At 45.5% G+C, this 21,388-nt stretch overlaps 1 protein-coding gene across 6 annotated transcripts in view; it reads left to right on the top strand.

Annotated features, from left to right (window-relative positions):
* The window catches only part of ripor2 (RHO family interacting cell polarization regulator 2), a 310,961-nt gene that overhangs the window by 209,149 nt on the left and 80,424 nt on the right, over nt 1-21,388 (top strand). For 4 of the 6 annotated variants that reach the window (XM_038797027.1, XM_038797033.1, XM_038797031.1 and 1 more), the window contains exons 2-3: nt 17,084-17,207; nt 20,093-20,248. In XM_038797027.1, coding sequence (XP_038652955.1) covers nt 17,084-17,207; nt 20,093-20,248 — 280 coding nt within the window. Of the gene's footprint in view, nt 1-2,307; nt 2,488-3,752; nt 4,069-17,083; nt 17,208-20,092; nt 20,249-21,388 lie in introns of those variants that run through there. The other 2 variants (XM_038797032.1, XM_038797028.1) reach the window with 2 other exon arrangements.

Consider the following 21,388-nt stretch of genomic DNA (forward strand, 5'->3'; position numbering starts at 1 on the left):
CTTAGATTAACACTGCAATGAAGTTACTGTGAAAAGCCAGTAGTCGCCACATTTCGGCACCTGTTCAGGTACACAGAGGGAGAATTCAGAATGTCCAGGTTGCCTAACAACACGTCTTTCGGGACGTGTGGGAGGAAATCGGAGCACCCGGAGGAAACCCTCGCAGACACGGGGAGAACGTGCAGACTCCGCACAGACGGTGACCCAACCGGGAATCGAACCCAGGTCCCCGGTGCTGTGAAGCAACACTGCTAACCACTGTGCTACAGTGCTGCTGTAAACTTCAAAAGTACTTCATTAGCTGTCACCTTATTTGGCTAATCCTACAATTATGAGACATACTCTACAAACGCATTTAATTAACATTTCCTTTACTGAAATTGAGAAAGAAATCCCATTTTGAAGTTAAACTTGGCACAACTACCCCATTCCCTGAGGGGTGTTGCCTTTCAGATAGGTATGAAGAATGAAACGTTTTTTAACAGCTTACTTAGAAGTGCATTGAAGAGTTAAATCATCTGTTATGTGTTATCTATAGGAGCAGAGGCTGGTTACCAGGGACACTGCCAGGAATAACTCAGCTGTCTGTCTACAACTTCACTCAGATTAACGCTACACCTGTTTAATGTAACTAAACTGAAGAGAGAACTTACATTTTGTTCACTATTGTATTAAGGAACTGATCTATTAAATGTTTATTTGAACTTAGAATGTTTAGACAGCAACAGCAAAGTACTTTTAGCACCAGCCGGTTGCTAAAATATCTCAGTAAGGCACAACAGTAAATAAAGTTTGAGCAAAATGTCACTCAGTTTTCTCAATCATCTGAGCGACAAATTATGTTACAAATTGTCACAGGTCTTTCAGCTTTCTATCTTTTAAGAAAGAATTGTACGCAAACAGTTAACAGACTAAGTGACACTTTTCAAATATGTGCGTGAGTGTGTATATATATACATAGCTAAGACTGATAACAAAAGATTTATAGTGCAATGGATCCTGGCAGTGCTCTTATAATCCTGTCATCCAAACGTGGGGTCCTGACAAGGATCTGAAGCTTCAGGAAAAAACACCACTGAGTTCAAAGAGGTAATAGATAAACTATGAGAAACAACCTGATCTTGCCTTACGCTGTCAATATGGGACTGGGCCTCCCTGCCCCAGTTTGTTGAACATTTGATCTGAAGAGACTAGTTCACCAAAGATTGTTGGATATGGTGATCGGTTTGAAGCAAAGCAGAACTGAGAGGGGACATTTTAACACACGCCATCTGACAAGAATGGAGCGGAAGCACTATTAAAATGACGTGAACATGGTTGCCGCCCCATTCCGGTGGGATTCCCTTAGGCTGCCATTAAACATTCACCATTTTTAGGCAGCCAAGGCACCTGCTAAAAGTAAGCAGAGGACCTGATAGCATTTCAATAGTCCACTGGCAGGGAAGAAGTGGAGACCTTAAGGCATTACAAAATTCATCTACAGGATTCACAGGGAAAAACTGAGCTGCTGCTACTCAAGGCTTCCCCACTTCCCCTTCCAACTAAAGAAACATCCCTCAACATCCCCTCTCATGATTTATCTTGTTGCTACAGAGCGGTCTCCAGCTTGTTGCCTGCCTTCTTTGAGTGTAGCAGCCAGTCATCAGGATGGAAATGAGGCTGGAAATTAAAATTGTCGAGGCCTCTCACGGGGACTCCCATATGAGAAGGGCCAAGGAAACATATTCTCCCTCCCCAGTCTTCTTACCCAAGACATTAAATCCACATTGTTGAATAGAATGCGCAAGGTCGCAGATGGAACATTTCTCAGTTACTATGAGCCCCTCATAGACTTGCAGCTCATCCAAATCTCTACTATATCCTAATTTGCACCAAGTCCCGCTCAGCCTTCACCCTGTACTCCCAATCCGGTAGCACCTCAGTTTTAAAATTCCCTACTTATTTTCAGCTCCCACTATCGCCTTGCTCTATCTCCGTAAAAACCTCCCTACAATCCTTTGAGATCTCTACTCCCCTCCAATTCTGTCTATTTGTACAAGCTCGATTCTCATCACTCCACCATTGAAGGCTCTGGACGCGTTTGACTGGGTTCTCACTCTTGAATTCCCTCCTCAGAATCTCTCTGTCCTCTCCTTCCCTTTTAAAATGCTCTTTGAAACTTTGATCAAACTTTTGGTCAGATGTCCCAATATCTCGAATTATGGCACAATGTCAAACTTTCTTTCCCAAGCGCCTTGGGACATACTATTATGTAATGGGGTTATACAGATAAAGTAGCTGTTGCCAATAGCTTAACAGCAGGGTGTCAGTGTAGTTGAACTGAGCGCCAATGTCAGCAACAAGGAATAAGGTCCGAAAGTTTTTGTCAGGAAGTGTGAGCCAGGAAATAAATTGCTTGGCTTACGATAAAGATATTCTTCCACTGGTGCCAAGAACGCGTCGCTGGTACTTTGCTTAGCTTGTTTGGATTATACCTTACCATCCCAGGTGAGACAACCTCCTTATATTTTTTGAATATTTAAATACACAGCGAGAATACATCAGGGACGTGTGGTTTACGGAAAATAAACCATCAGGTGCATTTCGGCCTATAACCCCTGTGCAAAACATATTAGCAGCAGAATTTTCCATCAGTCAAATATCCTGACATATTCGACTTACAAGTTGCTTGCAAAGAAAACTAAATTCATAACGCATTGATATTTTTCACCAATTTCAGCCAGTCGTACCATCACAGGGTTCACGGAGAAAATGCAGAGACACAATCCTGGTGACGTCATCAAAGTTGTCTGAAATTAGCGTGGAAATGGAAAACATGTATTTAAACTCCCTTGTTTTCAGGCAAAAGCTTTGGATGAAAGAGCACAGAATGAGTAATTATCTGACTGTTGCCTTGCCAGATGTTCTTGCGGCTGCTGCACGGGTGGGCGGGGATATAAACGGCAGAGCTTAAACAGCAGTCTGCACTGAAGTCATGCTCAGTAGCAAGACACAAAGGGGACTCCTGTACCTTTAAGGAATACAGTTCACCATTGCATAGGTTCACAGCTATTCATTTCCGACAATGGTTTCAAAGCTCAGGATGAATGTTTCAAAACGATTGATTTCATTATCCCGACATTTGCATAAATCACACCAAAAATAGATCGATTGTATAGGTAAATGGATAATAAGCATCACACACTCCCCAAACTCCTCCAATGTTGCTGATGAACTCTAAGAATCTTCTGTGCAGCTTTCGTCCGCATCTTTGGTGAAATAATATCAGGCTGTACAGAGAGTAGACAATCTGTTAACATTGCATGGCAATCTGCGTAATTTCTATCTGAGTGTTTATTTGACTTCAGCAACAAGGAGACCATGAATCTTCATTTTATAACCCCACTGTACAAAATAATGACAGATTAATACCTAAGACAAGTGAATAATTTACCAGTGGACGTTGAAATGCAGTTGAGATCTGGTCAATAATAGATAACCACTGGCAGTTTCCACGGTTGTTGCAAAGAAAGAGATAAAGTGTGCAAGTGTTTTTGTTTTACCTGACTGATACTGATTATAGGCCTTGTACAACAATGTGTGCAGGATGGGCTATTTGTGATTTATGAAACTATTTGAGCAATTGGGGACTGTCTAAATAAACAGCTGTGAAAAGCTGAAGCTTGCTATACTGTGAGGTAGCTGCCAGTTGCTCGCTTTGTGTAACAGATGACGCAGAATCTCAGGCTACACCCAGTTCTCTCTCTCTCTCCCTATCTATCTCCCTCTATTATCCCTTGAGAGAGATACACTTTTAGCATCAGTCATTTCACAGTAAGCAACTGGATGAAGAAGGCAAAAAAGATCTTCACCGGCCTTTGTATTGGAGTGAGAGAGCGACACTCACCAGTGACTGCCTGTGGGTAGCAGTCTCTCACTGCCTGGATGAGAAACGGTTGCCTTGTAAGGGAGTTCAGCTGAATGCTATACCAGCCAAAGAAATGCTCACACTGTGAAGATATCCGTTCAGATACACTCATCATTCTGTTAATGGGAATCCAGACTTTCTGCTCTATGAGTATACTGAAGGTAAGCGTGTCTCTGATCTGTAGTTAATTAATACAATCTGTGCCAATAACTCACAATAAATTTGCACTGAAGTTGGGAGTTTACTGTGGCGATTCTGTACCAGAGTTATCAGACAAGTTGCAATAAACAGGGTAGTCCTCACGTTACTGTTCATTCAAATGGTAGCACAATGATTAGCACTGTTCCTTCACAGCGTCAGGGTCCCAGGTTCGATTCCCGCTTGGGTCACTGTCTGTGTGGAGTCTGCACGTTCTCCTCGTGTCTGCGTGAGTATCCTCCGGGTGCTCCGATTTCCTCATACAAGTTCCAAAAGACGTGTTGTTAGGTGAATTGGACATTCTGACTTCTCCCTCTGTGTACCCGAACAGGCGCCGGAATGTGGCGACTAGAATATTTTCAGTAATTTCATTGCAGTGTTAAAGTAAGCATACTTTTGACACTAATAAAGATTATTAAATACCGCCAGTTTCCCCGCCATCTCACTAAAATGCTTTCTATATAATGTTTAGAGAGACTCCAGGCTGTTATCAGGTTGTTTTCGTCATACTTTTATTTTCAGATCCTTCGTTATGTTCTTTCAGCACTGGGCAGTTTGCACTGACAGGGTCCATATTGTACGAGCATTAGAAATAAACTATCCTACAGTTTATTTCATATAACCACCAAGACGTTTTGTGTTGTTTTCTTACTGAAATATTTAGCGACTGTTTTCAATGCTTTGTGGATACTTTTAATTTTGTGGCAGCCCAAAATGGAAATCGACTGTGTTAAGTGATAGCTTTATTGAATAGATTGGAAACACTTCACTGGTGAGAAGACGTTGGTCTGTAGCAAGGTGGTAGTAGTGGCGACTTTGACAGAAGTCAAGAGTTGACCCATCTGCTTTATTCTGGGATGTGACATTGATTCACAATGCCAATAATTCTTGCTGTTACACAGCATGAATACGAGCAACGAGCAGGGGCAGGGGGGAGGATAGGAATGTTCTGGATTTTGCATTTTGCAACGTCAATCCAAAGAGACAGTTAACCCTGCAATTTATTTTGCAAAGATTATTTTTTAGTGGGGACGCTGTTGTGAAATATCGGCTTCTCCCCCTTTTGAGGATATGGCACGATTTGAAAATGGCACTGAGGGGCGAGGCTGGATGATATGTTGAAGTCTCTGGAATGGGGAATCAAAAACAGAAAATGCTGGACAATCTCAGCAGGTCTTACAGCAATTGTGGAGAGAGAACGGGATTAATGTTTCAAATCTGGATGACTCTTTGAAAAAGTGTTGACAAACAGGGCAGGCGTGGTATAGTGGTATTGTCACTGGACGAGTAATCTAGTGACCCAGAGTAATGTTCTGGAGACCAGGTTCAAATCCCACCAAAGCAGATGGTGAAATTTGAATTCAATAAAAATCTGGAATTTAAAGTCCAATGATGACCATGAAACCATTGTCGATTGTCGTTAAAAAAACATCTGGTTCCCTACTGTCCTTTAGGGAAGGAAATCTGCCAGCTGGTCTATATGTGACTCTAGATCCACAGCAATGTGGTTGACTCTTGATCAGCCTCCAATTAGGGATGGGCAATAAATGCTGACCCAACGAGCGATGCCCGAAAATGAATAAAGAAAACGGATGGGCAAGATCTCCACCACTGCAGCCAATGGGCAAACAAAATAAGATTAATGGACTGACTAGACAGTGTTGAAAGAGGGGAAAGGCCACGGTGACAGGTCATCTTTTTCCCTCTCCACAGAGACAGCTGTCAGGCATGCTGAACATTTCCAGCATTTTTATCTTTTTTAAATCGGCACTAGGGCAGATATGAGCATTACAGTATATTTGGTCAGACTGTCAGGATGGAAAAGGCAGAACTTGACCCGGTAATAATAACCGCACCTTGCATTTATTTAGCACCTTTGGTGTAGTAAGTGGTCCCAAAACACTTCACTGGACTAATTACCAAACAAAATTTGACACCAGGTCACATTAAAAGATATTAGGACAAAAAGAGGAAGGATGGAAGGAATGTATTAAAGGAGAAGAGAGAGAGAGAGCTAGAGTGAAATTAAAAAAGGCAAACTATTTTATTTGATGTGAAGAGCTACATGTGTTTCTTTCGGGATGATTTCCATGCCCACAGATAGTTTGACAAAACTTCCATTGGTTTGTTTTTGTGGGGAAATCGAATCGGAACCGTTTGAAAAATATGTTTTCTTTTATGTATAAGTTGGCCCTTTAAGTAACCTGTCAGAAGCTGACTAGATTTTATGCCTGAATCTTTGCAGGACAGAGTTGTGAAAAACAAGGAGATAGGTTTGTGAATGAAAGAATGAAGTCTTGGAATAACAATGGGACAACAGAGCAGCCAGCGCTGCACAACTTCCTTGGTCGTGTCAGCCCGCAGTTGCCTCTGTTATCTACTAAATGCCTGCTTTCCGAAAGGTTGTTTTCTCCGGAACCCATATTTGTTGTCAGTCAGTCATTAAGTGAAGACTGTTATGCGTCTCAGAATAGATCCTCTGATGCTCAGTGGGGTATATAAATAATGGAATCGATTCCCCACAGATGAGCGTGAGTTATTTTGAGTCTCATAAAGGGATCAATTCACAGGAAACATTTCCAAGTCCAGTTTCTGGCAGGTTTGGTGGGGTGTTTCTTGGTGGCTGCAGTGCTTAGGAATATTTCCAGCACTGGGGAGCTAAGCTCGCTAGCAGGATTGAGTCCTCCAGGATCGAGGCGCCATTTTGAAAGGCTGCCCCGATCTCTACAGCCTCCCTTTTCAGGACATCCTCACTTTCAAGATCCCTTCCCCTTCAACCCCCCACAATCTTTCTTTGGCCCCCTCCGCCAGCGAAAGGCGTGACGCCAGGAAATACGCGGTTTGGGGGGCGGGGGAAGTCCAGCTCACTAACGCAGCACTGAGACAGTGTTGCAGTATTTAGGATGGCACGGTGGTCAATACTGCTGCCTCAAAGTGCCAGGGACCCGAGTTCCATTCCAACCTTGGGTGAATGTGTGGTGTTTGTACGTTCTCCCCGTGTCTGCATGAATTTCCTCTGGATGCTCCGGTTTCCTCCCACAGTACAAAGGTGTGCAGGTTAGGTGGATTGGCCGTGTTAAGTTGCCCCTTAGTGTCCAGGGATGTGCAGATTATGGACATAAGGAAGGGTGGGCGGGAGAGTGAACCTGGATAGAGTGCTCTTTCGGAGAGTTGGTGTAGTCTCAATGAGCCAAATAGCCTCCGTCTGCATTGTAGGGATTCGATGTTTGTCAAAAGGCTGTATTTCAGTTCAGACGTTTGGGCCGCGATTCTCCGCTCCCGGGAAAAATCGGGAGGGCCGTCGTGAACTCGGCCGAGTTTCACGATGGCCTCGGAGGCCGCTCCTCTCCCGGCGGGGCTAGGAGCGGCACTCCATAACTCTCGGCCCCGGGCGGCACGCCGTGAGTGATGCGACGGCGGCGCTTATGTGACGTCAGCCGCGCATGCGCAGGTTGGCCGGCTCCAACCCGCGCATGCGCGGCTGACGTCACGACGGCTGACAGCTCGAACCCGCACATGCGCGGTGGCCGTCTTTCCCCTCAGCTGCCCCGCAAGACGTGGCGGCTTGATCTTGCGGGGTGGCGGAGGGGAAATAGTACGTCCGATTGAGACGCCGGCCCGACAATCGGTGGGCACCGATCGCGGGCCTGTCCCTTCCCGAGCACAGTCGTGGTGCTCATTCCCCACCAGGCCCCCTACAAGCCCCAAATGGGCATCTCATGGAGTTTTCACGACGGCAGCGACCAGGTGTGGTTGCCGCTGTCGTGAACCGGTCGCGAACGGCAGGCCGCTCGGCCCATCCGGGTCGGAGAATCGCCGGTCACCGTGAAAAAAGGCAAGCGGTGTTTCTTCCGAGCGGGTGGGAGAATCGCGGGGGCGCCAGGGGGTCGTGAAATTAGTCGGGAGGCCCTCCCGCGATTCTCCCACGCGACGTGGGGAGCGGAGAATCGCGCCCTAAACCTTTTTGATGGAGCTGGGTGGTGCGGTGGTTAGCACTGCTGCCTCTCGGCGCTGAGGATCCAGGTTCGATCTCGGTCCCGGGTCACTGTCCATATGGAGTTTGCATATTCTCGCTGTGACTGCGTGGATCTCACCCTTTCTTCTCCTGCCCAAGCCTGTGACCCAATCAGTTTCAGCCCCAACATATCTAAACACCATTGTTAAATCTTGTTTCAAGTGAGGATTTTCCTTCCTTATTTCCTTTACCTTCTGTCATTATTTTAGGTCATACTACCAAGTCAAAATTGAATGGAAGATCAGCATTTCCCATTGAATTTCACAATGACATACTGTGATTTCAGTCTCTGATTGTTAGATTGTTCTATGGCATAGCGGTGTTTTGAAGTCTCCCTTCTCCAATTCATTACCACCTCGTGTGTACTGATAAACATTTATTTGTTCACTTCCTGTGAACAAATGTGACTTCTGCGCCTACTCTCAATCTCCAGGTCTCTCAAATCTATTAGGAGGCAGCAAGCACGGTGGTTTTTTCTTGTGTTTTATCTGATTCCCTTCCTCACACTGTTTTGTTATCCTCTCACTGAAAGGAAACACACGACAGTCTGACCTTCTCCTTGTATCACTTTCAGCTCTTTCATCGTTTGAGGCTTCAAGGTGACACAAGAAATGATTATCTGAGATTAATGAGGTCAAATAATCCCGTTGAATTCTATTAAGATTCCTATTAAATTAAGGAGCCTTATATTGAAGTGGGATTGCTGGAGAGAGGTTAATTCAGTTCCTCTTATAGATCAGTTAATATGGAGTGTTCCACTTCACTTTGTATGCAGGCATATGCAATTTTAATTAATAATTTCAGGTAAATTGCTACTAGCGATGATTTGGAAACAATGTTTGATCTGTCCCGAGTGGCAACACGGTGGCGCAGTGGTTAAAACTGCTGCCTTACGGTGCCAAGGATCCAGGTTCGATCCTGGCCCTGGGTCACTGTCCATATGGAGTTTGCACATTTTCCCTGTGTCTGCTTGGGTCTCACCCCCAGAACCCAAAGATGTGCAGGGTAGGTGGATTCACCACGCTAAATTGCTCCTTAATTTAAAAAAAGATTGGTCCCAGATTCACCCTGTGATCTTTGTTGAACGAGCTCTTGTTGACTCGGGACAACAGTTTGGCATTTTGGGATATTTTCCAGAGCTCCTGCCTTGGATAATGTCATGTGGGTTCCCCTATCTTTACCACTGTAACTCTGGTGGAGGCCCAATAGAAAACCTGCTAGCACAGCAATGATTCGGTTGGTAGCACTCTTGCATCTGAGTTCAGCGATTGTGGAGTGACGACCCACTCCAGTGACATGGGCATGTAATAATCCAGGCTGGCACCTCCAGGCAAGGCTGGAGGAGCATTGCACAACTGGAGGTACCAACATTCACAGGAGATGTTAACTGGAGGCCTTGCCTGTTCTCCAGGGTGGATGTAAAAGACCTCACAGCAATATCCCACAGGAGAGCCAGGTAGGTCTTTCTCAACCAGCATCACAAAAACAGATTACCTGATCAGTGTCGCATTGCTGTTTGTGGGAAGTTGCTGTGCACAAATTGGCTGTCAAGTATCCTACATTATAAAAGTGACTACACTTCAAAAGTAATTCATTTGGCTTTCTCAACCTGCCCTGCCACTTTCAATGAGTTGTGCACATATACCCCGGGTGCCTCTGCTCCTGCACCACCTTTAGAATTTTTATTTCATATTGCCGTTCCTCATTGTTCCTGTCAAAATGTATCACTTTACGTTTCTATGCATTAAATTTCATTTGCCAAGCGTTCACCCATTCCACCAGACGGTCCTCTTGAGGTCCATCACTTTCCTTCTCACGGTTTACAGAACTTCTAAGTTTTGTTTCATCTGCAAATTTTGAAATTGTGTCCTGCACGCACAAGTCTAGGTTAAGCATCTGTCAAATTCTGTACACTGCACCTTAGGAAAGATGTGAAGACATTAGGCAGGGTGCCGAAATGTCTTCACGAGAATGGTTTCGGGGATGGAGCCTTCACTTGCATCGATAGATTGGCAAAGCTGGGGCTGTTCTTCTTAGAGAAGGGCCAGTTAATGAGTTTTGATAAACGTTCAAAATCATAAAGGGTCTGGGCAGAGTAGATCGTGTGAAACTATTCCCATTGGTGGAAGGGTTGAGAGGGTTGAGAACCAGGGGACACTGATTTAAGGTGAGCAGCAAAAGAACCAGAAACAACATGAGGGAAAGCCTTTTTTACAGAGCAAGTAGTTTGGATCTGGAATGCAATGGCTGAGAACGTGGCCAGATTCAATTGTGGCTTTCAAAAGTGAATTGGATAATTATTTGAAGAGAAATAACTTGCAAGACTATAGGGAATAAACAGGGAAGTGGAAGAAGGCGAGTTGCTCTTGTAGAAAGCCAGCATGCACACGAGGGGCCAAATTCCCCCTTCTGTGCCGTAACCATTTGGTGCTTCTATGCACTTTATGCTGTGCTGTGTTCTTAAAAGGCAATATATAAATGCAAACATTTCCTTATGTGTACAACTGGGGTTACGACTAGATTCCTGACAAAGTTGTCACAATGGAATGAGCAAACCCAGAGGAAATCCAATCCTTTGACTTATGGAGAGAAAACATCCGCAGGTCACATGCCTGATAGTTTTGTGGTTGTGTATGGGTTTGCCCGGGGTGTGGCTGCAGGGAGGGGGCATATGATCAATTAGACTGCCAACATTCAACAATCAAGCTTCAAACATGAGCGGCCAGAATTCTATGGCCGTTGGGATTCTCTATTCCCTCCGGCAGAGCACCCCCACCCACGGGTTTCCTGGAAATGTGGGGTGGCATCAATGGAAAATCCCATTAACCAGCAGGGCGAGTAGAGAATCCCGCCACCGGCGAATGGCGCGGCGCTGAGAAACAGACGGCTGGGAGGCCGGAGAATCTAGCCTGAGAGCAGACTTTCCGAATCTGCAGTTATCAGCCTCAACTACAGACGGACAATATCAGGATATATCCAGAGCCTGTCCCTCATCTGCTGCGCCGATTAAGAGGAAGGGAGGTAAAATCACAGGCCATGTGTCTAGAATTTGCTGATATGGATGGCCTACTGAGTGATGTTTCCTGAGTGGCAGATCAGCCCATGGAGAATGGTGGTTAACCAGGTGTTGGAGGATGGCCTGGGGAAGTAAACATCTAACACAACAACCTTCCAAGATCTCTACAGTCCTCCAATTCTGGCCTCTTGAGCATCCTATTTTTAATCTCGCCACCAGTGATAGCCAGGCCTTCAGCAGTCTATGTCCTAATCTCTGTAATTCCCTTATTTAACCTTACTACCCTTCAACCACTAGCTTATCCTTCAAGCTATTTCTTTGACCTAGCTATTGGTCAATTTTCCTGAAAAACTGCTTATGCAGCTTTGTGATAAACCCATGTTACACCTTTACTAGGTGATGTATGGGAGGGCCTGTACTACAGGTTCGCCGGTAGTCGCTGCCTGCTAGCTCCGCCCAGTAGGCAGAGTATAAATATGTGTGTCCCCCATGCAGCAGCCATTTCGCTAGCTGCTGTGGGAGGCCATACATCTTAGAGCAATAAAGCCTCAGTTGTATCCAACTCTAGTCTTTGTTCAATTGATCATGCATCAAGCTTTGCATTAATATTGTGCTACTGGGATGCTTTACTCTGTGCGAGGCATTATATAAATGGGAGAGGACAGGGCATAGAGAGTGAGTAAAATCGTTTCTTCACACCGTCCCAACATCATGGGCTGGATTTTCCGAGCCTCCGTGCCAAAATCGTGATCGGTGCGGGCGGAGAATGGGCATTTACGCAGAAATCCGGTCCGACGCCACTCCCGCGATTCTCCGGTCGTGGCGCGAGTAGGGGGCCATTCACAAAGGCCCCCCCCCCCTCCCCCCCGGTGATTCTCCGAGGAAAACTGGCCGAGTTCTCGATGGCATGGTTCTAAACACATATCGGCAGTCGGGAACCGCCGGTGGCGGCTGCCGACTCAGTCTGCAGGAGGAAAGAGAAGGAGGTGGAGACAGAAGGTGTGGAAGAAAACAAGCTCATATTTGAGAGACGACCTGTTCTGGTCACTCTCTGTTGCAACATTGGAGGGGTGTTTGGGTTAGAAACGTGTCTTGTTAGTGAGACAAAATGGTATTAGTTAGTCGCTGTTATACACAATGCCTGGTTGCAGTTAATGGGATCCCATATCAGGCACTGCATCGCACAGGCAGCTGAAGCAGTACACGGAGCAGTGATGGATTAGTGGTTTCAGCTCTGGATTTTGACCTGAAGAATTAAGCTTGGCTTCAGGTCTCAGTAGTCTGCTTCATAGTGAGGCTGATGTTGCCATGGTGAACTCATATGATGCTCTCTGCCCCTTCTTCTGACTTTCCCCTTTGATCTCTAATGTTAGCAGTGGTGGTTTCCATTGGGCTATCCCAATATCTACACTGGGATCATGTTCGCATCTTAAAAATAGATATTAAATCTGGGGTCAAACATGGACTGTGGAGGCAATCCTGAAATATTGAATCTTGGGCCTCATCTATTTCTTCAGAACAAGCTGCTGTTGTCAGTCACACCTCCGTGGACAACTTGCCGGACAGGCCAAATTAATATTGGACTTCCAGCAGCGATTTTCAGCTGTTCCCTTCAGAGGAGTTTTTGGGGGGGGGGGGGGGGGGGGGGAGATGTCAGGTCAGGTAGTGAGTGCAGGGACTGTTTAATAAGGACACGGGGAGTCCACACCAAGTAAAATAAAGAAATAACGTTTTATTTACAATATGATATATACACAGCCCAGTAGATCCCTACCGGGTTCCTCACAGTTCGGTGCCTTGCTGGCCGACCTGTTATACAGAGGTTGACAGAGATCCCCCGCTAACTCGTACTCTGCAAGGACCATCGGGAAGATAATCAGTCCCACGCCATAGGCCCTGTGCAGATTATTACAGTCTGACTGCCAACGCTGTGGTGTTTGAGGGAACATATCTGCTCCTCTTGGCTCTCAGAAGATTTTTCAAAATTCAAATCATACCATCTGGAATTGACAGTCAAGGAAAGTGAAAAAGAACCTTGAGCAGAGTAAGCATCATGTCTCCGAAGTCCCCTCCACACACACTCATCAGGAACAAGTTTTGTTGAGGGGGGGGTGACCTTCAACAGGCATTAGGTCCCTCATTAATATACTTAAGGCAGGTGGCACGGTGGCGCAGTGGTTAGCACTGCTGCCTCATGCCACCGAGGTCCCAGATTCGATCCCGGCCCCGAGTCACTGTCCGTGTGGAGTTTGCACATTCTCCCCGTGTCCGCGTGGGTCTCACCCCCCCCCCCCTCCCCCCCCAAACCCAAAAGATGCGCAGGGTAGGTGGATTGGTCACTCTAAATTGCCCTTTAATTGAAAAAAAAAGAATTGGGCACTTTAAATTTAAAAAGAGAAAAAAAACATTAACGTCTGAAAGGCATCTAATGCCTCTTCTAGGCATCTACTCAGGACGTTGAGAAAACCGGCCCCATGACTCCGCCATATGGGACCAATGACAATTGGGGCAGTCTGTCTGACTGGCTAAATTAACCTGACTTGCATCCATTAAGCCTGAAAAGGTGCAAAACTTACCAATGCCCTTTAATGTCAGTACCAAGGGAAAGCATTCACATCCCATAGCATTGGTTTATGTATGTGCATGCACTACATTAGGCTACAGTGTGATTTTAAATAATGTTGGCACAAAGCAGACTTGCTGAAGTAACACGCGATGATGGATGTTAGCTTGTGCATAGTGCACTGACAACAGAAACGTGAAAGAATTGCCCAGTTTCACAAACAAACTTTTGTGAGATTACTGTACTGGGCTAGCTTTGACCTCTTTCTGACCTAAAAATACAGTTCAGGAAATGTCAAGTGTTAAAAATATTGTTTAGATGCCTGAGCATTTAATTTTAGTTCTTGCGGTGTTCAGATCTCTAGTGACACCAGAGCCTTGAACACAATCAGCTTTCCATTGTTGAATTTCAAACTTTTAATACTTTTATAGAACAGCAAAGGGAAATTGCACAAATTACGAACTTCAGTCTAAGAAGTCATACGTTTTTGTTGTATTCTATTCTGTAAATCCCTTAAGTATTTTTCTCCGCAGAGTATCTAAAACAAGCTGTGATAATGAAGAATGGAATAAAGGCGTCTTTATAAGCAGCACTGAAGGTTGTAAAGGGCCAGTTGTACAAATACTTGTTGCTGCTGGTTTTACATATTGGAAGATCATTTATGCACTGCTCGTGATTAACAGTGCGTTCAATTTTCATGGATGAAAATTGTGTGCCCAGCATGCATGGCTGCTGGGCAGGGTTCCCCCAGTGATAGCATAGGTTTACGAAACTGTCTTGAAGTTCAGACAAGGCTGAGCCCAAAACATTGCACTCGCTGCATGCACTGTTACATTGATTTTGTGACTTTGGGCAAGTATAATGTGTGTGTTTTGCAGATATGTAGTTTCCCTTGTGTTGCCTAATTTCATGCATGTTCAATGTTACTGAATCTGACATACTGCTTCATTGTTACATCTATCTACATTGTAGATGAAACATGCACATTTGCAGTGCTGCATTTGTCATGTGAGAGTACCTTTAAGAAATGGGTGTTTATAAATGGGTGTGTATATAAGTATCTGTAGTGAGAGTACGTTTAAGAAATGGGTGTTTATTACTGCAGTGATGTCAAAGAGTGGGTGGAGATGGGCTGTCTGTCAGCTTTTACTTTTGTTGTAGGCTGTTTGTTGCAGGGTGTGTTTTAGTTTCGTTTTGAGAGCTGGATAGCTGCAGTCACAGCCAGAAGATGTATTAGAGTCTCTCTCTGTAATCTAAAGACTGTAAATCGATCCTGGTGATTTAAAACTAATAACAGTAGTGACTTTAACCTGATGTGCTTCTGGTAAAAAGTGTTTTAAGTCTTATGGATGTTAAAAGGAAAGCTTAAAGGATTACCTAGTGTTGAATTCTTTGGGGGCTATATTTGAATTAATGGTTGCTAAGATGTTCACTGTATGTTTTAAAAATGTGAACTTGAGTTCATAGAATAAACACTGTTTTTGCTTTTTAAAATACTTTTCCATTTCTGCTGAACCACACCTGTAGAGTGGGCCGTGTGCTCCCCATACCACAATCTATTAAAAATTGTGGGTCAGATGAACTCCATGATACACTTTGGGGTTCTCTAAACCCTGGCCCATAACACATTATACGCAACTTTGCATATGAGTAAAGCTGCCTGCATTCTGGCACAGCAGTCCTGCATTGTTGCCGAATCATACACATTTGCAGTGCTGCATTATTTGCAACCTTACATATGAGTAAAGCTGCCTTCATTCTGGCACAGCAGTGCTGCATTCTTGTTGAATCTGGCACATGTTCAATACCTCAGACACCTGGATTAATGACCCAGAAATCTACCCCTCCCCCAACCTCCCCGGCAGAAGCTAGGGAATTTAAATTCAATTAATAAAACAAATCTAGAATTAAAAATTATTTTTAGTAATGGTGACCATAAAACTCCCAGATTGTCACAGAAAGCCAGCTGCTTCATAATGTCGTTCAGGGAAGGAAATCTGCTTTGGTTCCCAGGTCGGGCCTATCTGCGAGTTCAGACCCACAGCAAAGTGGTCGATTCTGGATCATCCTCTAAAATGACCTCGCCAGCCATTCAGTTGTAATCCAGGAGGAGGCTCACCACCATCTTCTCAAAGGCAATTAAGAATGGGCAAAAAATGGTGGTTTGGCAAATGATGCTCCCACCCCACGAATGAATGAAAACAAACTTACCAGACTGTATTGTTGCAGAATCTGGCACGTGTGCACCAAGGGAACTGAGCCATATTACAAAACCACTGGAAACGATCCAATATGAATGGGGTACAAAGCAGGGGAGCCAGTTCTTTTAGGTTGAAAGGTGAAATTGTGTGATGTTGAATTCACACAATACTTTACAAGAACATTACATCAAGTTATCAAATAATTTGCACGCGTCAGCAATGTATAATTTTAGCAAAGATTGCAAACCCTGTTTTCTCCAAGCTGGGTAGGCACACAACTGCGCAGCTACCTGTAACCTATCATGCAAGGAGGAAAGAGGCCACATATCATATGCCAACCTTAGAAAGACAGGGCTATGCAATGAATCAGCTTGGTTCAGCTAAGAGAAATTAAAGGGAACATTTATCATCAGCCAAGCAACCCAACACGGGGGGGGGGGGGGGGGGGGGGGGGTGTGATGGAGAATCCAGCCTTGGTCTGGGACAGGAGAAAGACAATAGAATTCCCATGAGCTGTGGTTTACAGGGAGCCAGCAGGGAAGGTGAGTTGTGCGGGTTGAAAATGGGATGCTGACCAGGAGAGCAAAGGCTTCAGCAATTAGTGCTGCCGAACCCAGCCTCAACGAAAGACAAACATAAGGTTACACAGTAAAGTCAGTAAGACATCTGTCAAATCAGGGCTTCCTCACTTCAAGTTTAATTCTTTTTATCTAACTTTTATGGAATTTGTGAATTTTAATCCATTTTTCACAGTAGCTGCCATGTCACACATTTCTTTTGCATTTTGTTAACCATTATCTTGAGCTCTCTCTTCATTTATTTCAAACTTCAAACATAAATTTGAAAGCTTGCCAAATGTTTGTACGTCATCTAATAAATTGGTCCAAGTTGAAGCTTATCTCTTGCTGAGCGATATTACAATACAACATCGCCTCAGTCTTGCACTCAGTCTCTCTAACTCTTTCATTCACACATGTATCTCATTTTTCTTTCACACACTCCATCATACTCCCTCTCACTTGTTCTCTTGCTCATCCCTTCCCTTGTCCTGTGTAAGCAGTTCAGATTTCATTATCCAGACATTATCCCACTGTTCTCGGAAAGCTCCAGGAAAAAAGTCTGCTTGAAAGTACTGTGGCTTGAAGATTTGCTCATTTGTTTATATTTTTTGTTTCTCAAATAGAAATCTCCTCCGGGTTACCAAAAGTCATGTCAGTAGGTTCACCCTCTTCGCCAGGCGGGCCCAATGGTATCATTAGAAGCCAATCTTTTGCCGGCTTCAGCACGCAGCTGGAAAGGAGATCTAGGTAGGTACATAAACATGTGGTTTCATTGTTGTTTTCAATAAGCGGTATATGTCTCTACATTTAAACAAATGCACAGAGTTCTGTGCCTTCACACTTCAACAGCAGGAGGTCTTGTGGCACAATAGTAGCGTCGCTACCTCTGGACCAGAAGCTATGGGTTTGAGTCCAACGCCAAGACTTATTGGTCACGGAAGGAGCATTCACAATGCAGTTCGATGGGCTGATAACCAGTTTGGGAATCCTTCCACTACTTCCCAACTATTCCCCAAAGGGAAAAATGTGAGCGTGTGAAGATATGCTAAAATAAACCACTTAAGCACATACGCAGAACTCCGTTCACTTATCTTTGACAGCTGGTTAAACTACTGATGTGAAAACAGAGGTGGAAAATCAGCAGCAAAAAGCAGCCTAAAAAGCTTAACATCTGCTGCACTTATGCTGAAACAAGTATGAAACAAAAATGATGTGAGCCAAGCAGGTTCACTGTATTTGGTTTAAAGTAGTTTACATTTTTTTTTTCATTCTCCTCATGTACAGAGGGCTGTAAGCAGGCTTATTGAGCTCATAGAATCATAGAAACATGCCTGCGCTAGATTTTTGAAACCATGATTGTGCTTCAGCCCCACCACCACAGCTTTTCATTCCTCATCCTCAGGTACCTGCCCAATTCCCTTTTAAAATACCTTATGGAATTAGTTTATATCACCATTTCCGGTAGAGTGCTTTAGATCCTAACCAGCACACTGAGTGAAAAGAAATCTCCTCATCTCACTTCTATATCTTTTGTCTATGACCTCTAGTTATTGCCTCACTCACCAGAGGAAATTATTTTTCTCCATCGAATCGAACGAAACCTCTCATCATCCTGAAAAATGTCTCTTTGTTATCTCTGGTTCAAGGAGCACAAAGGAGAACTTTTCCAGCCTCTCCTCATAACTGAAGGCCCTCATCTCCTGATAACATCCTGGGTACAGCTCCTCTTCACCCTTTCTATGGCCCTTACATCTTTCCTCAATTGTGGTGCCCAGAATTATCCACTCAGTTGAGGCCTAACCAGGGATTCGTAAAGTTCCGGCATGACCTCTTTGTTTTTATGTTCTATTCCTCTATTTATGAATTCGAGTAACCCAAATGATATGCTATTTTGATCACTTTGTCAGCTTACCCTGCCATCTTTAAAATTAATGTACATGGACACCAAGGTCTCTTTATTCATCTACACTTTTGAAAATTGTGACATTTACAGTACAATTGTCTTTCCACATTACTCCATCTGAAGTTCATCACTTCACATTTCTCCTTGGTGAACATCTTCTTTTATGTTTCTGCCCATTTCACCGTCCTGCCTGTGTCATCTTGAAGTACATAACCATCACCACTATCTTGAGATGACTGAGAACCAGTGGAACACAGGAGACTGCAATTCGCCAGTCAGATGGCCACAGAGATCTGTGCCATAATAGTTGAAGATCTCACATCTTGCAGCACTGCTCACAAAGCCCTGTCAGCAGCTGCCTAAGTCACTATAGTCTGAGCTTCTTCACTTCTGGCTTCTTACAGGAGTCAACAGTGGACCTTGGTTGGCATCATGCACCTCGCTGGTCACTGGTGCACTAGTTGTCAGAGGTGAGCCTTACATTCAATTCCAGATAGATGGGACTTATTGGCACTAAGAGCAGTGGGTTTCGCTGCTGTTACTGGATACTCCCAGATAAAGGACATCATTGATTTGCACCCATGTGATTAACCAGTGAGATTCATCCACAGTGAGGGCTCCACTCCCTCAAAGTTCAACTGGTCTGCAAACAGAACAAAAGCTTCTTCAACATGTGGGTTTGTTTTCCTGGTAGCTGCCATGACACCGTCACCCTCCTCCAGTCCAAGCTGATGCAACTCTTCATTCCTCCTCTCAAACTCTGTGGGATGGGTGTAAGGGACAAAGGATAGCTCTTGAAGATGGATTTGTTTTCCTGGTAGCTGCCATGACACCGTCACCCTCCTCCAGTCCAGGCTGATGCAACTCTTCATTCCTCCTCTCAAACTCTGTGGATGGGTATAAGGGACAAAGGATAGCTCTTGAAGATGTAGCTATTCATCCGCTCTCATTTAGAGCCTCCCCGTCTATTTTCCAACACCTGACCATCCCCTACCTCCATCCCTATGGTGCTCGATCCCTCCACAACCAAAGTTCCTGGACTTAGCCAAGTCCAGTCTCCACCACCTCTTCATTGTGGGGCAGCTTGCAGTCCCAGCAGTAGCCACGATTGAGTTCTGATGCTGCTGGGACTGCTAGAGCTGCCGGCCAATCAGATTGGCCAGCAGCTCCCAAGGACAGGACTTCCTCCCACTGAGGAGCAGAATGTTTAGGCCACTGGCAACGTGGGACCCTTTTTAAATCAGTTAGTTTGCGACCAATTAATGGAGGTAAGGTAGGGGTGGGAGAAGCAAAATACCCCCATTAAAGAACCTTGTCCTCTTTCTTCCACCCATACTAAACCATCTCTCTTGCATCTCTTCCCAGTCAGGTTATTATGTGTCCTTGGAAAAGGTATTTCCTCTGAAGAAACATTGCCTGCATTACAAAATGTGACAATACTTTACTTTAATGACTGCAAAGTGCTTTCCGAAGCCTTGGTCACGAACAGAATTAGATAAATGCCAGTCATTCTTTCTTTTCCAAGCTTGGTGGCACATTACTGTTGAGCCGAACAATTTCATTCTATCATTCCCTTCCGAACCTCAGCCACCACCTTGCCTAATGTACCCCCCCATGAATCCCCCCCCCCCCCCCCCCCCAAAACCACCTCCAAATGTGGCACCCCATTTGGATTTCACTCAAGGTGCTAATTGTAACTGCTCCTCTGACTGATGTGATCTCCCCACAGGTCTCAGTCCTTCATTGGAAATAACGGAGCTATCAAAAAGCCACAAGGAAAAATAAGGAAAATGAATGCTTCGTCCTACAAGAACAATTGCACACCCAAAGACGTGCAGCCAAAACGAATGGAAGAAATGTACGAGGCCCTGAAGAAAGGATTAATGTAAGAACCTGTGATTGTTCAAAACCCCCCAAACTGATGAATTAAAGATTGACCGTTGCCAATTATAGATTCTGTTTGTTGTCAGGTCAAGCATGATAAGTAATATTTCTGAGTCACAGGCTCAAAAGGAATTGTATTTATTTTCTGCTGTATTACCTGTTTGCAGAAGACAGCTAGTTATTTGGAAATACAGTAGTCCCCCTTTATAACGCGGGTGTTGGGATCCAAGACAGCCACCCGCGTTGTATCCGAGCCATGGATATCCATGATGGGGGTTTTAAATTTATTTAAAAATCTATGCTAGCGCTTCCCATTGAGAGTCTACGGGGGGGGGCGGGGGGAGAGGTCAGACCCCTGTAGACTCACAATGGGAAGCGCTAGCATAGATTTTTAAATAAATTTAAAACCCCCATCGTGGATCCAATTAAAATTTCAGCGGCCGGCTCACTTTGATCCGGAGAAGGAAGCTGCTCTCACTGAAATCAGCCGGCCGCTGAAATTGACACTGCCCGCTGCTCTCTCCCTCCAATCCAACTTTTAAGTTTTAATGTTTCTGATTGGAGGGAGAGAGCAGCCGGCAGTGTCAATTTCTTTTTTTTTTCCTCCGGCTTGCCCCCTCTCCCCCCCACACCCTCCGGCTCGCTCCCTCTCCCCCTCTCCCCCATACCCTCCTGCTCTCCCCCACAGCGTCCAGCTCACCCCCTGTCCCCCCACACCCTCCGGCTCGCCCCCTCCCCACACCCTCCGGCTCGCCCCCTCCCCCCTCTCCTCCCCCGTCCCCCCCCTCTCCTCCCCCGTCCCCCAACACCCGCAGGGCCCCCCTCTCTCCCCCAACACCCGCAGGGCCCTCCTCTCTCCCCCAACACCCGCAGGTCCACCCTCTCTCCCCCACACCCCCAGAGGGGTCTCCCCCACACCCACAGGGGGGTCTCCCCCACACCCGCCCGCACCCGCTCCCCCCCCACCTCTCCCCCCCCACCTCTGCCCCCCCCCCACCTCTCCCCCTCCCCCAACACCCGCAGGGCCCCCTTCTCTCCCGCAACACCCGCAGGGCCCCCCTCTCTCCCCCACACCCCCAGGGGGGTCTCCCCCACACCCGCCCCCTCCTCTCCCCCCCAACACCCGCCCCCCTCCTCTCCC

The sequence above is a fragment of the Scyliorhinus canicula genome, chromosome 5 (assembly GCF_902713615.1).
Source record: "Scyliorhinus canicula chromosome 5, sScyCan1.1, whole genome shotgun sequence".
NCBI classification, from domain to species: Eukaryota; Metazoa; Chordata; class Chondrichthyes; order Carcharhiniformes; family Scyliorhinidae; genus Scyliorhinus; species Scyliorhinus canicula.